Source organism: Mchenga conophoros, linkage group LG3, assembly GCF_057382185.1.
Source record: "Mchenga conophoros isolate Kocher_MC1m ecotype Shallow Benthic linkage group LG3, M_conophoros_male_GT1.1, whole genome shotgun sequence".
NCBI lineage: Eukaryota > Metazoa > Chordata > Actinopteri > Cichliformes > Cichlidae > Mchenga > Mchenga conophoros.
In genome coordinates this window covers 20,438,271-20,452,851 of record NC_140528.1, presented here as the reverse complement: position 1 = coordinate 20,452,851, position 14,581 = coordinate 20,438,271, and the positions used below count along the sequence as shown (strand labels likewise).

Genomic DNA, 14,581 nt, shown 5'->3' with positions numbered 1-14,581 from the left:
CCAATCCCCTATATAACTCCTACATTTGGCTTTGGTTCTGTTTTCCTTCTATAAAATGTCATTGACTTCTACAGTGGCCTGCTTTGGTTAATGGTAACATCAGTAATATCAAACATTTTCTCCCCTTCAGCATTTGGCATTTTCCCAACAATATAATGTGACACCATCATCTAAACCCAGTCAATAAAACAACATTTTCTTAAAGCAAACATCAGCAACCCAAAATTAGCCGCCCAAGGGTGGAGTCTGCAGCTCCACTCTCATGTGAACCTTTCGGTCTCCCTCTCTCTCTCTTGTGCTCCTGCCAAAAGCAAAGCATCCACCTTTTTCTTACCGGCGTCGTGAATTGTTTGTCAACATCTACTCATCCTAACGCTGGTCCAGTCTTTGTCACGGCTGCACAGCAGACAAGTGGAGCCTCACGCACAAAGCATCAGAGTCTCCACCCTCATCAATATGAGCTCATTTATTTGTTCTTTCTTTTGTTTTTAGAAAAAGAGTTCTTTATGATCTTGGACTGGATTGACTCGCTGCAATCCTTTAGACAGGAACTCGCAGGTTCCCACAGGTGACCTTTTCCTCAGCCCATTGTAATCTGGAAAAGCTCACCTTATATTTGCTCTCACAACAATGTTTTACAGCGCTGTTAATTCAATCTTGCAGGCCTGCTTAGAACAAAGAAGGAGGAAAAGAGAGCTGATTATTAGCTCATCAGAGCACAAAACATCATCACCAAAGGGGGCGACACCTGACAGTTTTCTCTAAGTGCACTGTTACAGAAATAATGAGCCGCTCCTCGACATGTCCATGTTTAGTAAAACTCCCTCTATTGAAATAAGAAAACAAGCCAAAGCTAACTGACAGAATGAACCCATCACTAAAACAACGACCCCAAAAATCTTCATCACAGAAAAGTTTTGCTTACTAATCCAACAATATGTTGTGGGAATTAGAACTTTCCGGGTCATAAAGCTTTTGCCCGACTCTTGGCTTAACTAATACTGACATAGTCTGAAATCAGACTTAAAGTCACTCCCTCTGTTCATTTAGGATAAATGTATCTATATCTGATTTAGGCTAAGTGCCTTTTGTTTAGATGAACTGCTGGACTTCCAGACCAGCAGGTTTAGGGAAGTCTTTATGGGGTCACACTCTGACCCCCCCCCCCCACACACACACACACACACACACACGCACAGGCAACGTACTCTTTGTTTGTATGTAGACGTCATATGTTAATGAACGTCATATGTATATTCATGTAACCTCAATAAAAGAGCAGTGTTACGGGGGAGCGGACGAGAGCAACTGGGGTGAAGCGAAGGAACGGCGTTTGTCCGGTTCTCTCCCGTGCACGGGAAACATAAAGAACTTTGCCTACTCGTGTCTTGCTTTGCTATGTAATTAAATTGTCCTTAACGTTCCAACGAATAGGTTTATGCTACAAACCTATCACTGAGGTTAACTACACAACCCCTCGCCACCTCCTTATACACAGGAGTGAGTACAAAAGGGTTCGTACGGACGCATCAGCCGGCCGTCCTTCTGCTCGACACTGTTAGCTGAAAGATGATCGGATCATCCTCTGTCCTGTATTTAAGGCTGAGAGTCTTTGTCCAGTCTCTTTTCCACAGCTACTGTCCACAGCACTGATCCACCTGCAGCACAGCCCCACTCAGTTGTTTTATGATTTACATTGTGCACGTTTCCCTTCCACTGAGCTTACAAAACCTCTGACAGGAGAAGTCAGGCATGTGTTTCCCCCACCTCCCCTTTTAGGCAGTAATAAAATAGAAAACAAACAATCAAACAGGCTAAAGCTAGAGCACAAGCAAAGACAGCACCGGTGACTAAGTTCTCCCATACTGGACGTACGCTACCACGTGGGCTCAAACAGCAGCACATCAGCTCAGTTTACATACTGTTGACATCTTCATCAGAGGATCAGCAGGGAGCGCTGCTGAGCTGCAGTCGTCTCCACCAGAGTGACGGAGCAGGAATCACAAACAGCACAAACCCACCGTGTTGTTTCCACCCTGTTCAGGAGATCTGAGCCCCCATCCCTTTTTTTCATGTTGCAGCTCTGCACTGCAGGCCCTGAACGCCTCCCGGTTACCCTCAGTGTGCTTAGAGTTTAATTTACAACCGACGAGCTCACAGATCATCTGCAGGCAGGTGAACGAACCCTTAATGTGAGGATAATAGCAGAGCTGAACTGAGGTCAGAAATAGTCAGGAACGGTGTCGACACAGTGAAGTCAGCTGTTTGGGAATTTGTCTGATTATCAGTTTGGGGGGGGTCGGTGTTAAATAACAAAGGCGGTGTAGGATGGAGAGAGGAGGAGGGAGGGAGCAGTGATGATATGAAGTCAGAATACACATGTGGCAGACATAAGGGGGTCAGACAGGAGCAGCATCAGTCTCTGCTCTGTTTTGTTAATAACGTAGAAAAATAATTTTGTACAATCAAGCTACATCGACGGACGCTTTACCTCACGTACCCTAAAATGAAAAAGTAGTGACAGTAAGATGGAGGCTGCACATGACACCATGACTGAGTTCACAGCTGTTGCTTTGATTCTAACGTTTAAGACTTTTGGCATCGACTCCGTTTTAATAAATGAGTGCTGGGAGGCGTCGTTTGACTTCAGGAGCTCCTGCAATGCTCCTGCAATGCTCCTGCGATGCTCCTGCGATGCTCCTGCGATGCTCTTACTCTGCGGGAGAAAACCAAAAACCAAAAGTAGCAAACATGGAGCGATATGACTCGTTTAGATTTTGGGAAACGTGCATCGACAGGTACAGTGTCCTTTTCCCCGCGTCTTTAAAAATAATTCATGCATAGATCCCCCACTGAGAAAACCCTTTTATATACTTTCTCCTTTGTACACATTTTATATAGAACTATATATAATATCATTTCTCTATATCTATATTTTCAGAAAAATTCTTTCCACACAATAAAAAACAACAATTAAACAAATGCTTCAAACAAAACAACAAAAAGAGAGAAGATGGAAGAAAGAAAATCACGACTGAGGCCAGTTTGGCACTTTGTCATGAGAACATGACAGAACTCTGTTAGTTGACGGTAAATAGCGAAACTCTATTTTTCTTTCGTTTTTCTTCTCCCTCGATGAGAAATGAAACACAGCAGTACTTACTTGGCACCTAAAAATGCTGGTTGAATGAAAGATATCAGTGTTTTCATAGTTATATGTTTAGTGTACGCCTCCCCCCTCCAGACTGCTCAGCAGATCGGGAATTTTTAGAGAAGAGCAGGAGGGAGGCGTGTCAAATGAGAGGAAGAGAGCAGTAATAAAACACGGATGTAGAAAAGAGAAGCATAATGTGCACATAACACACAGGAGATGGAAAAAGAGATGACGCCAACGCAAAAAAGAGAAAACAGCGAGGAGCGAGAGAGCATTCGTCCCTTTGACAAATGTTGGAGGTCTTGAGCCTGGAAACAGCAGACCGTCTTTGAAAACAGTATCTTTGAAAGATCTGAGTCACCCACCCCAAACTGCTCATCTGCTGCTGGACACTTCAGTTGCACCTCCACATGCCACCAGTGGAGGGAGCTGCCAAATTTCACAGCACATGACGCAGCAGGTGTAGTTGCTTTTGGAGAAAGAAGAGAATAAGAGGACAGAACGAAGGCCCACGTCTAGAGGCCTCCCTTCCAGAGCGGAAGCAGAGCCAGTGTTCCTGGTCCCTAGGTGGCGCTGTGTCGGGCCTGTCCCTACTATACCCTGGTGGTGGAGTGGGGGTGGGGCAAGGTGTTGTTGTGGCCGGTGGAGGGGAATGTGTTGAAGGCGTGAAGAGGCTGCATGCTGGTGATGGTGCTGGGGATTACGGTGATGGTGTTTGGCTTCATCAGCGGCACGTTGTCGGGGGCGCGGCGCAGCGCCAGGGTGTAGTCGGGAGGGCAGGCGGGCCGCAGGATGTCGTGGGGTCGCAGGGGCTCCATGTCGTGGTGAGCGTCGTGCTCCCAGTCCTTCATCTGCAGGGACATGATCTCCTCCTCCTGGCTGTGAGCCAGGTCGTTGGCGGGGCCGCCCCACTGAGGGGACAGCCGGTGCCGGCGCATCTCGTGCCGCTTGTCACGCTTGTAGTAAAGGGCGGCGAAGGCCAGGATGTTGAGGAAGAAGAGCGACGCTCCAACTGCAACTGTCACGCTCAGTTCGGTGGAGTAGTCGCGGGTGTGTCTGGGAAAGAGGTCCTGGGGCGGGCGCTCTGAGCCCTCGGGCTCAGGATCTGATGGGAAGGTAGGGTAAGGATGACGAGTGGTTCGAGGAACGTTGTTTCTGGGCCTCATGGTGCCGGGGTCACGGCCTGCGGGGGAGCGCGTAGTGGTGGGAAAGAGCACGTCGTGCAGGCTGTGAAGATGAGGGACTAATTCCAGCCAAAAGGCCACTTTGTTAGCTCTGTAGTTGTCTCTGACACGAGGTTTCAAACCGATGTGAAGGTACTGCTTGTCCTTCCAGTTGAACTTGGTCCAGATGACCTCCTCGAAGCGGTTGGGCTTGGTATGAATGAACTCGGTGTCCTGAGGGACGGGCAGGTTGGGGTCCCTGGTGGAGCATAAAGGTTAAACGTTTCAGTTCAAAGTTATATTCAGTCTCCATTATAAGTAACATGTGGCATCAATACACTGAATACAGACAGGAGGCCCATTCTCTGTGCAACCTTTAAACTATCTAAGACCAACCGGCTGCTCTGGGATCTGGATGCTTTTGGTGAACCAGTATGTTCAATTCTTCAAAGCCACACGGGAATTAAACTAGCAACCTAGATTCAAGTATTCAAGATGACTAGAAGGCTGTCAGAGAACATACAGTAACGTGTACAGTTTACACTACTGTGACATGAGGCCTACCCAGTCTTTGCGAAGTTAGTCCAGTAAGTCATGACCACAGCGCTCAGCATCACATCGTTCTTGGAGAAGTTGCACGGGAGCAGGTCCGTGGCACCGATCATCGGTACGCCGAACACGTAAGGTATCTCGTCTCCGTGCGCGGCGTCGGCCCACTTGGGCCGCGTCTCGGTTTGGCAGTGGTGGTAGAACGTGTAAAAGTAAACTGGGGACTGAAACTCAGCATGGAGTTTGGCAGTGGCCACAGCTGGTGCCACCCACTGGTGGTCCGTAAACAGGAAGTGAGTGAGAAATCTAGAGAGGAAAAAAAACTCTTTCTGATAACAGAAGGAGTGACAGGCAGCAGAGAGGAAGCATGACTGCATTATCCAAACATGTCTGTACTGTGACTGTGGTCCGGCTGTGAGGGGTTCGCAGGCCGATCTGTCAGAAACACCGACACTGAGATTGGGAGCCGACTACCTGGGGGATGATAGCATTACTGCCCACAGAGCCTCAAAGGTTAAGGCGCAGACACGCCGTGATGTGGATGAGTGGCTCTCTTTAGCACGCTTGTCTTGTTTGATGCACTTCACTGGGCTCACATGTTACTGATTCCATTCTTTACTCGCATGTTTTAAACGCTTAAAGCACTTTCACAGGTTTTGATATTCTTTTGAAAATTCATGTGAACTCAAGCTGTCAGAATTGTAATGTAAGCTTTGATAATTGTCCACATTTGTCATTTTGACGATTATCCGTTTATTTTAATGAATACAGCAAACAGAAAAAAACGAACAAATCAACAAACGCGGCTCCTAATGAGACAAAACCTGATGATGCTGCAAAATGCAGTTAAGTGAGAGGAGGCTGTAAAATGGAATAACTGAAAAAGTGGCAGTGTACAGAGGTGGCGTCCTCACCCTCTGGGTAGCCGTAGAGGTTGTCAACAAAGCTGGAGATGGTGTAGTCGAACGCCGCAGCTGAGATGCCGTCGTTGTCCTCACTGTCGTCCACAAACTTCAGCCCCTCTCCCTGGTTCACTCCTATCAAGATGTCATAGTTTAGGAGCTCCCCCTGGTGGAGCAAATAAGGAAGAACATGCTGAGTGCTGGAACAGAGCCTGTGTGCATCACAAGTCTACAACAGGAAGTGCAGCTGAAGCACAGCTTTGTGAATTGGCAGCATTTCATTTCCCAGTAAACAAAATAAAGATTTGCTGTTGCCATGAAATTCCTACTATAAACTGTAAATACTGCAATATATGCAGGGTTCATACACATTTTTTAGGGTCAAATTCAAGCACTTTTTAAGCACATTCAAGGTCAATTTTCAAGCTTTTCCAGCACACTACCAAAAAAGAAGCATGTTTCACTTTGCATCACCTCAGTAAGACCTTGTAAAAATTTAAACAAATCATCTGAGGTCGATTTAAATGTCTTTTGTTCCCCTTTTGTTAAAAGAGCAGCACACAAAAATACAGAAAAAGGAAACGGTTGCCTTACATGCATATAGTGTACAAACTCAAAAAACACATTCCTCTTAAAAATTAAGATGTGCAAATGTGAACAAATCAACTTGTTAGAGATCTTCATCTCCACTGTAAATAAACAACAAGCCAGAAAACAAGAAAACTGCACCAAACACCACAAACACCAACAAATTAATGTCTTCTCATCAGACATTGAAGCTTCTTTCCTGTGTGACATAAAAAATAAGAGACCGATGTTTGTTTGTTTTTTTTAACTAGTTAAGCACCCACGTTCAGTCATCCACCCATTCACGCACACATTCACACACTGGTGATGTAGCTACAGCCACCCTGGGGCGCCACCAGGCCCTCTGACCACCACCAGTAGGCAACGGGTGAAGTGTCTTGCCGGGTGAAGTGTCTTGCCCAAGGACACAACGACCGAGACTGTCCAAGCCGGGGCTCGATTACAAGGCGAACTCCTAACTCTTGAGCCACGATCGCCCAGTGGGGACATGGGGACATTTCAATTTCCAGCAGGAAGCTCCCCCTTTTTGTTAAACCCTTTAGATCAGGGGTCGGCAACCTGCGGCTCTTTAGTCCTTATAGTGCGGCTCCGCGTGGTTTGGGAAAATAAATTAGCTGAAGTGTATTTTATTTATGTTAGTTCTTTTTTTAACTTGTAGTTCTAAATTGGAAGATTATTGTGATTTTGCAATATACAAATAAAATTATATTTTGTTATTTTTTCATTGCTCAAAATAAGTGTCACACTCGTGGAAGCCGGTGTACCCGGCGAAACGCCGTGCATTTATCGAGCCTTTCAACCCCAGATAGGCCAATTATGGCTCTTTGGCTCTTTGGGTCTTAAAGGTTGCTGACCCCTGCTTTAGATGAACAGAGTTTTTTAATTAAATACATATTCTTTAATAAATGTTCTCTTTTATAAAAAGTAGGATAATTAAAAAAACTTTTATTATACCTCTATTGAGTAGAAAAAAAACTGTCGTGTTTTCTGTCGTCTGTTATATAATATTAGTGATGTTTGTGACAATTAATTTCTTAATCGGCTGGACTAACCAATAGTCCACAACCAGGAAACACTGAAATTTTAAGTTAAGTTTGAAAACAGTTTAAAAAAAAATACCCCATTCCAAAATGTCTTGTGACAATCTCATTGGCTTAGGGAGTGATGATGTCATAGATCTTAAGAATCTTAAGTCCTTTGATGTTTTTCCTTAAGTAGGGGTGAGAAACAGCAAGTTTTAGTTCGTTTCAGCAGCATCTGTGTTTGCAGCCTACAAAACGTTCACCACAAGCTCTTCAAAGTCATCGTATAGAAACTCCAACATGTTTCCAAGAAAAAAACAACCAATTCAAAAAGATTACGCCGCCTCTCCTTCCTGGCGTGGCCGGCCAATTTCCCCAAATGGCTCCTCATCCTTCCAAAGGGCGTTAGAGGAGAGTAGGAAGGAAAACTACCTTCTCCAGAAAAAAATGCAACAAATTGAAGAAGACAAACTTCAACTGGAGGACAAATGTAGACGAATGGAAGCCCAAAATAAAGAGCTGGAAGAAAGACAACAGCGCCAGCCGGACATAAAAATTATTAATGAGGGCTGGGGAATCAAGTTTGCTCAGAGCCGAGAGCAGATTGTGCACCTCATTAAAGAAAACAGGCAAAAGAGTGCAGAACTAAAAGAAATGACCAACCAGCTCCAAGACAAGAAAACGATGACTGATAAGATACAACGGGATCTCCAATACATGGACCGAAAAAATCGGCTCCTCCAAAGACAGCTCCATGAAGCTGTGGAAGAAAAGAAAGAATTCCTCCAACAGAAGGAAGAGCAGGACAAAAAGCAACGAGACATGCAGCACGAACTGAAGAGCATGCAGGAAAAATACCGCATGCTGAAAGAAAGCCTGGATGAAACACTGCGCCAAAATAAAGACCTTCTTCAACAGAAAGAGCAACAGCAGGAAAGACTGAAAGAAGGAAAACGTATCGTCCAGGACTTTGAGTCTAAAAATCTAAAACTGCAAGAGTTTTGTAATCAGCTGGAGGACAAAGCAACTAAAGTGGAAGAAGAAAAGGACAAACTGGAGAAACGCTGCTCACAGATGCAGAGAAGGATCGATCAGATAGCGAGAAACAACTCCGAGCTCGTTAAGGGGATTTTGGTGGAATTCAATAACTTGAAGCGTGAACACACTCAAATGCAGGCGCAAAAACAACAAGAAGACAAAATACATGAAGACCTGCAGCTCACGCTCCAAGAAATCCAGAAAAGAAACGAGCAGTTAGAAGACAAGCACAAAGAGGTCCAACAGAGAAATGCAGACATGCACAAGGACAAGCTGATACAGGAGGCAACATCCAAACAACTCAAAGACAAGCTTGAAGAACAACAAGCAACATTGGAAGAGGTGGAACAAAGATGTGAGAAACTTGAAGAACAAAACGCAGAAACCATCGATGAGCTGAGAAATCTCATCCTGGAGAAAAAAGCGCTCGTGGAAAAGTGCATGAAAAAAAAGAAAAAATGGTTCCACTTGTTCCGGAGGAGAGACGCTACTGCTTCCTCACCTGATGTAGCCTCGTCTTGCTCCACCTCTGTTAACCCCCCCAACCAGTCCCGGCCGTTGACTGTCCCCTCCTGAGCCTGGTTCTGCCGGAGGTTCCTGCCCGTTTAAAGGCAGTTTTTCCTCCCCACTGTCGCCAACTGCTTGCTCAGAGGGGATTGTTGGGGTTTTCTCTCCTCTGCCTTGTTTCTTCATTTACTTGTTTAACTTTTTTCATTATTACTTCATTTTACCTTGTTTCTTCATTTACTTGCTTGTTTAACTTTTTTCAACTTATCTAAATAATAAACCAATTAAATTTATCCTTTGAGTATTTTTCATCTCATCTTTACAGAATCTTTCCAAAACATTTTCAAACATTCAGATCTGTCTTTTATTTTCTTCTTGAAGCCTCATAAATGGTGAACTAAAAACCCGGAACATGGTTTGAAACATAGTTTCAGCTGAAACTGGCATAACATGCTTCAGTGAGTGTGTGTGTGTGTGTGTGTGTGTGTGTGTGTGTGTGTGTGTGTGTGTGTGTGTGTGTGTGTGTGTGTGTGTGTGACAGGGTATCACTAGTTAGGTCATCATGTTTAGACTCATTCACTCCAAAATTATTTAGGCCAAATCTTTAAAACAGTGTCATTTCATACACATTTTCAATTCACTTCAATCGCACAAATGCAGAAATAATTATTTGCAGTATCTTATTTATTATGAGAATGTCATGCCTGATCATTTGTACCTACACCACCAAAAATGGGGGCAAAAGGGAGGAGATCATGTTTGATCGGTTATAAGAAAAGGTCAGAAATATAAGTGCCGACATGAGCAGTGTCCACAGAAACCTCTGACTCTCAGCTCAAAGCTCATATAAACCATTTCTACAACCAGCAAACAAACAAAGACACCGAACAGTTAAAAGAGCAGTGACGTCACCACGAATCTGTGGTCAGGTAATATCCATGTTTTGATTGATGATTTTCTGGAGTTAAATGTGAAAATACTTTTTAATTTATTTAAAAGTATTTAATAGCATATAACACCCAGAGGGCAGGCGGTGAAGAGTCCATGTGATGGGTGACTGGGGTCTTTGATGATTTTCCCAGCCCTTTTCAGACACCGCTTCCTGTAGATGTCTTTTATGGCAGGAAGTGGTGATCCGGCGATGCGCTGGGCAGTTTTCACGACCCTCTGCAACGCCTTCCGGTCCGAGGCAGAGCAGTTCCCGTACCAGACTGTTATACAGTTGGTCAGGATGCTCTCGATGGTGCAGCGATAGAAGTTCACCAGGATGTCTGAGGACAGGTGGTTCTTCCTCAGAGTCCTCAAGAAGAAGAGGCACTGGTGAGCCTTCTTGACCAGCTTGGAGCAGTTGGTCGTCCAGGTGAGATCCTCGGAGTGTTGAATTGTGTTGAAAACTGAGATTACAATATCAATCAAGATAATTATAATGATGGTTTTTGCTGTAATTAAACAGTCATGTGGAAATGTGGCAACCACAGAACTTTAGAGGCCTTTTGTTCAATTATGTGTGGACTGTTTCTTTAGTCTCATACACAAATTGTTCTCAGTGTCTATGAGACTGATGAAATATCCATGTGTGCTGAAAGAGACTGTGCTGGTCTGACGCCCTCAACCGAGGTATTGTGGGTAATGAAAGAGCAGATAGGTTGGCTAAAGCAGCTGTTAAAAAAGTAGACATAGATGTGCAGATACCATTGTTGAAATCTGAGGGAAAAGAATAGTTTGGACACAAAGTAAGAACTTCTGGAGAATGGCATGGGATAATGGAACAAAAGGGAGACATGGGGTACAAAACACAATAGAAGTTAAGAGGAGTAGTGGGTTAAATAGGCAGCAGGAGAATACAAACAGGTCACTGCTTTCTGAATGGTTCTCTTTTTATGATGGGGAAACATCCGACTGGGTTATGTGATGGTGTAATGCTATGGAGACGGTTGAACGTGTGGTTATTAGTTGCAGGAAGTATAGAAGTCAAAGGAGAGTGTTGAGGGTGGGAACTGGTGGTGAAATGAAACTTACGTTTGAAAAAGTGGTTAATCAGTTAAGTCCTGATGAGGTGAAAGGAGTGGTTTTTCATTTTTGAGAAATACTGATGTCATCAAGAGGATCTGAGGATCTGGAGGAGAAGTAAGAGTAAAAGCCAGGAGATGGCAGTAGTGCAACATCTTTGGATGCAAGCTGCTGTTAAAAATGACAGAAGAAGAAGTTTGCTTGATCGTTCCTCAGCTCGTCTGTGTGAAGCTGAGTGTAAAGAGGCTCCTGCTGTCAGAGAAACACTCGGACTGTTTCACAGAGTCAGACATGTTCAGACTCAATCTCAGTCAGAAACTCAGCATCACATTGATGAAGCTGCAGATTAATTGTGGTTAATTTGTGATTAATTTCTTTGCTGCCAGCTGAAATTTAAATGTAATTTAAAAGAAGGATTCAAGGTTATTGTGTTTTTGAACCCAAAGATATCACATGAACGTGTATGAATTGTATGATATGTCTCTTCTATTTTTCCATCCATCCGTTCGCTTCCACATCTCCTTTTCAGGGTCGTGGGCGGTGCTGGAGCTGTCATCTTCTTCTTCTATTTTTCTATGATCATATTTTGATGTTGATTGTGATTGGTTTTATTTGTTTCTTCGGCGGTTGTAGTGTTTTAATATTTAGTCTTTTTTCCATTATTGTAATTGTGTATAAAGTTTGATTTGAATGAAATTTACACTCAAATGCTTTCAGTGTTGCTGTGTTAAGTGTTTGCATGTCTAACGTTTGTATGGAAGACTGGTGGGGGAGGCTGTTACATCTTGCAGGAGGTCTCCTCTCTCCAGGAACTCACTCTGCAGGTGGGGGAGATACAGGAGAGGTGGAGGAAGAACTCAGCCTGGGTGTCTATGTCTTGTGTAGTCTGGAGGATGAGTGGATGACAGGGTGCGTGAAGTTTTCTCTGTGGTGGGATCGGGTGGGCCGTCCTGGGCTCTGTGGGGCCGGGCGATGCTGCTTGCCCCTCCTTTCCTTCCCTCCCCATCTCCAGCTGCCTCCCTCTTCCCGCTCCACCACAATCACCCACACATGCAGGGCCTTGGGGTAAAGGTGTGTCACCAGGGTGCAGGGGAGGCATCCCCCCTCTGTCCCCTTTTGGCTGCCTGTGCCTCAATTTTATCCCACAACTTAGACATTCACATTACTCACACTCTCATAACACATACATATAGGACCTTGGGGGTGGGCACGCTACACGGCATCCAGAAGACCATCAGGGTGTACGACCTCACCCCTGGCGCCGTTGCCCACCTCTCAATTTTAAATCCACGTAGACATTGAGGGCTACCAGGAGGGGCTATGCGCTTACCTGCTGCTGAGTAAGTGCATATGAGAGCACGAGGGTGGGAATGGATGTTTGTATCTGTGTGTGCCTGTTTGTCTGTGTCCATATGTCAGGTCGGGTATCAGACGCCACCTCTCTGGGGACATCTCAGGCCCTCCAAGGTATGGAGGCCTATCTCCCCCCACCACTCCCCCTGCCTGTGGCAGACGCCCTCAGACATCGGTGCATTGGTGGTTCTTTGTGTCCGGGGATGGGCGTCCAGGTACTGCTTGTCGGGGCCTGGAGCCTGGGGCTCGCTCGGGCTCCTTCGGGGGTGGGGTGCCTTTGGCCTCTCAGCCTGGGGCTCGGTCACTCTGTCGATCTTACGTGCTGCACAATAATATTCAATATTTAGTATTTACAGTTATATTCACATAGATCATCGCGGTGATGTTGTTTATTATATTGCTCTCTTTTGTTTGCTTGTTTTCTCTTTTTTCTTTCTCAACAGGTGATCCAGGTGATTGATAGATGGATTTTTTTGTCTGTTTGTTTTGTTGGCTTGGACAACTTCCTACCAGACCCGTGGAAGTGGAAGCTTCAGTGAAGAAAGATTCCTGCTCCCAGCCGTTCATTGGCTCGGCATTTTAAACCCCTAAAGGGTCACCTGGCCTGTAACTAAACAGGGCCAATAAAAAAAAAATCACAAGAATAATACAAAAATTTCAGCCAGTTTAACTTAATACATTAACTTATTCTTGTGTACACAGTAATTCATAAATAAATAATGTATATTATCAATAAAGATTGATCTAAACAGTTTAACTGCTATGTGCAGATAAAGGTTGCATAGCTTTAAAACATTTGCTATCCAGCAAATATCAGTCAAACTCAACACAAAGGTAACACAACAATGGTTCAAATTGTTTGGACCGGTGATCCAAATCAACTGGCGTTGGTCAAACAGATGTGTGGTAGACTTACTTTGAAGGAGCTGCTACCGACAAACCAGCAAATAAACACCAAATATTTCATCTGTGACATTTGTGAGGTTTCCTCAAACACACTCCGTCAGTCTTGTTGCTGTTGAACGACAAACTATTTAAAAATGTCGCGGGTTTACCTGGTCATATTCTCATTCACGGGGCGCTCGCCAAAACAAAAGCAAACCATTAACACCACGCCGATGCTGTTCACAGGACAGCAAGAGTAACGATCAGGAGCATCTGGTCTTCGTTATCGTTCCCCTCGTACGTGTTATTACTGCGATTTCAGCGTTTTCGCTTCACAACTAAAGTGTGCAGTTTACTTTGTGTGGACTCAGATGTGTCAGTTGGTTTGTCTTTGTTTTTGAGTGTGGAGGAGAGTTAGATTGGGTTGGTTTTAAAGCTAAGTTAAGAATATTCTGAGTTTCAATTCAATTTTATTTATATAGCACCAAATCACAACAACAGTCGCCTCAAGGCGCTTTATATTGTACAGTTTAATTTCCAAAACTTGCATATGATCTTCAGTTTGCAGCTGGACTATCACATAGCAGCTGGAGCAGTCTCACATGGAGGCCAGTCCACTGCTGCCACCTGTGGCCAAGTGCCATAGCCTACTACTAGATGAACTTTTTTTTTTTTTTTTTTAACTTTATTTACAAACAACAGTATAACATACACAGCACCGTCATTAAACCGATTATGTTACATCCTCGGTTGAGCATTATAGCAAGAAAAAAAAAAAAACAAACAAACAAACAAACAAAAAAACAAACAAAAAAAAAAACAATAAGCACAAAGCTAAAAGAGTTAGCACAAAAAGAAAGAACAGTCATTGAAGGATTTGAACCAAAGGCAAAAAATAACATGAGCAAAAAAGGGCAGTCATGCTTATAAAATAGGGAGGTTTTTATTTTTTTATTTAACATAGATTAAACTCTTTAAATGGTAAATGGTAAATGGCCAGCTCCACATGTCAGTCCAGAAGGAGTGCACTGATTCACAGTAGAAAAACAAGTGATCCAGACTTTCAATATCATTTTCACAAAATGTGCAGGCGTTCACATCTAAGTTAAATTTCCGTCTTAAGAATTCATTGGTTGGATAAACCTCATTAATGGTTTTAAAGTGAACCTCTTTTACTTTAGGGGAAAGAGGAAGTGAAATATACTTTTTTCTTATCGCCTTAACCTCTCAAATTCTTTCAGGATATAATTTCTTTTAACCGGATTTGGGCAAATTTCGTTTATCAAAATATTCCTGATCACTTTGTTTGTAAACCTGCTGTCACCAAATTCAACTCCAGCTATGCAGAGCTGCCTCAGTCCAGGAGAAATTTTAGAGTGCACAATATCTTCTTTTATCATTGATCTCAAA

The 14,581-nt window shown here is 43.9% G+C and overlaps 2 protein-coding genes and 1 pseudogene across 2 annotated transcripts in view; 2 read left to right on the top strand and 1 right to left on the bottom strand.

Moving 5' to 3' along the window:
• Positions 1–14,581, top strand: part of LOC146577615 (NACHT, LRR and PYD domains-containing protein 12-like) — a 199,808-nt gene that overhangs the window by 122,159 nt on the left and 63,068 nt on the right. The window lies entirely within an intron of this gene.
• Positions 3,748–6,845, bottom strand: LOC146577618 (neuroligin-2-like). Its single transcript, XM_085269744.1, has 4 exons — positions 6,816–6,845; positions 5,764–5,997; positions 4,882–5,195; positions 3,748–4,576 (listed from the first exon to the last, which is right to left on the bottom strand). The coding sequence occupies exons 1-4, from the start codon at positions 6,843–6,845 to the stop codon at positions 3,748–3,750; spliced, it is 1,407 nt and encodes a 468-aa protein (XP_085125870.1).
• LOC146577617 (uncharacterized) lies at positions 7,679–8,816 on the top strand (annotated as a pseudogene).

Bases quoted from the DNA above. Each gene is read 5' to 3' on its own strand.
- LOC146577618 (XM_085269744.1), bottom strand. From the start codon at position 6,845: ATGTCCCCACTGGGCGATCGTGGCTCAAGA. The intron at 5,998-6,815 runs GTTAGGAGTTCG...TTCCTGTTGTAG, and splicing joins TGGGCGATCGTGGCTCAAGA to ACTTGTGATGCACACAGGCT. The intron at 5,196-5,763 runs GTACACTGCCAC...TTCTGTTATCAG, and splicing joins AGGGTGAGGACGCCACCTCT to AAAGAGTTTTTTTTCCTCTC.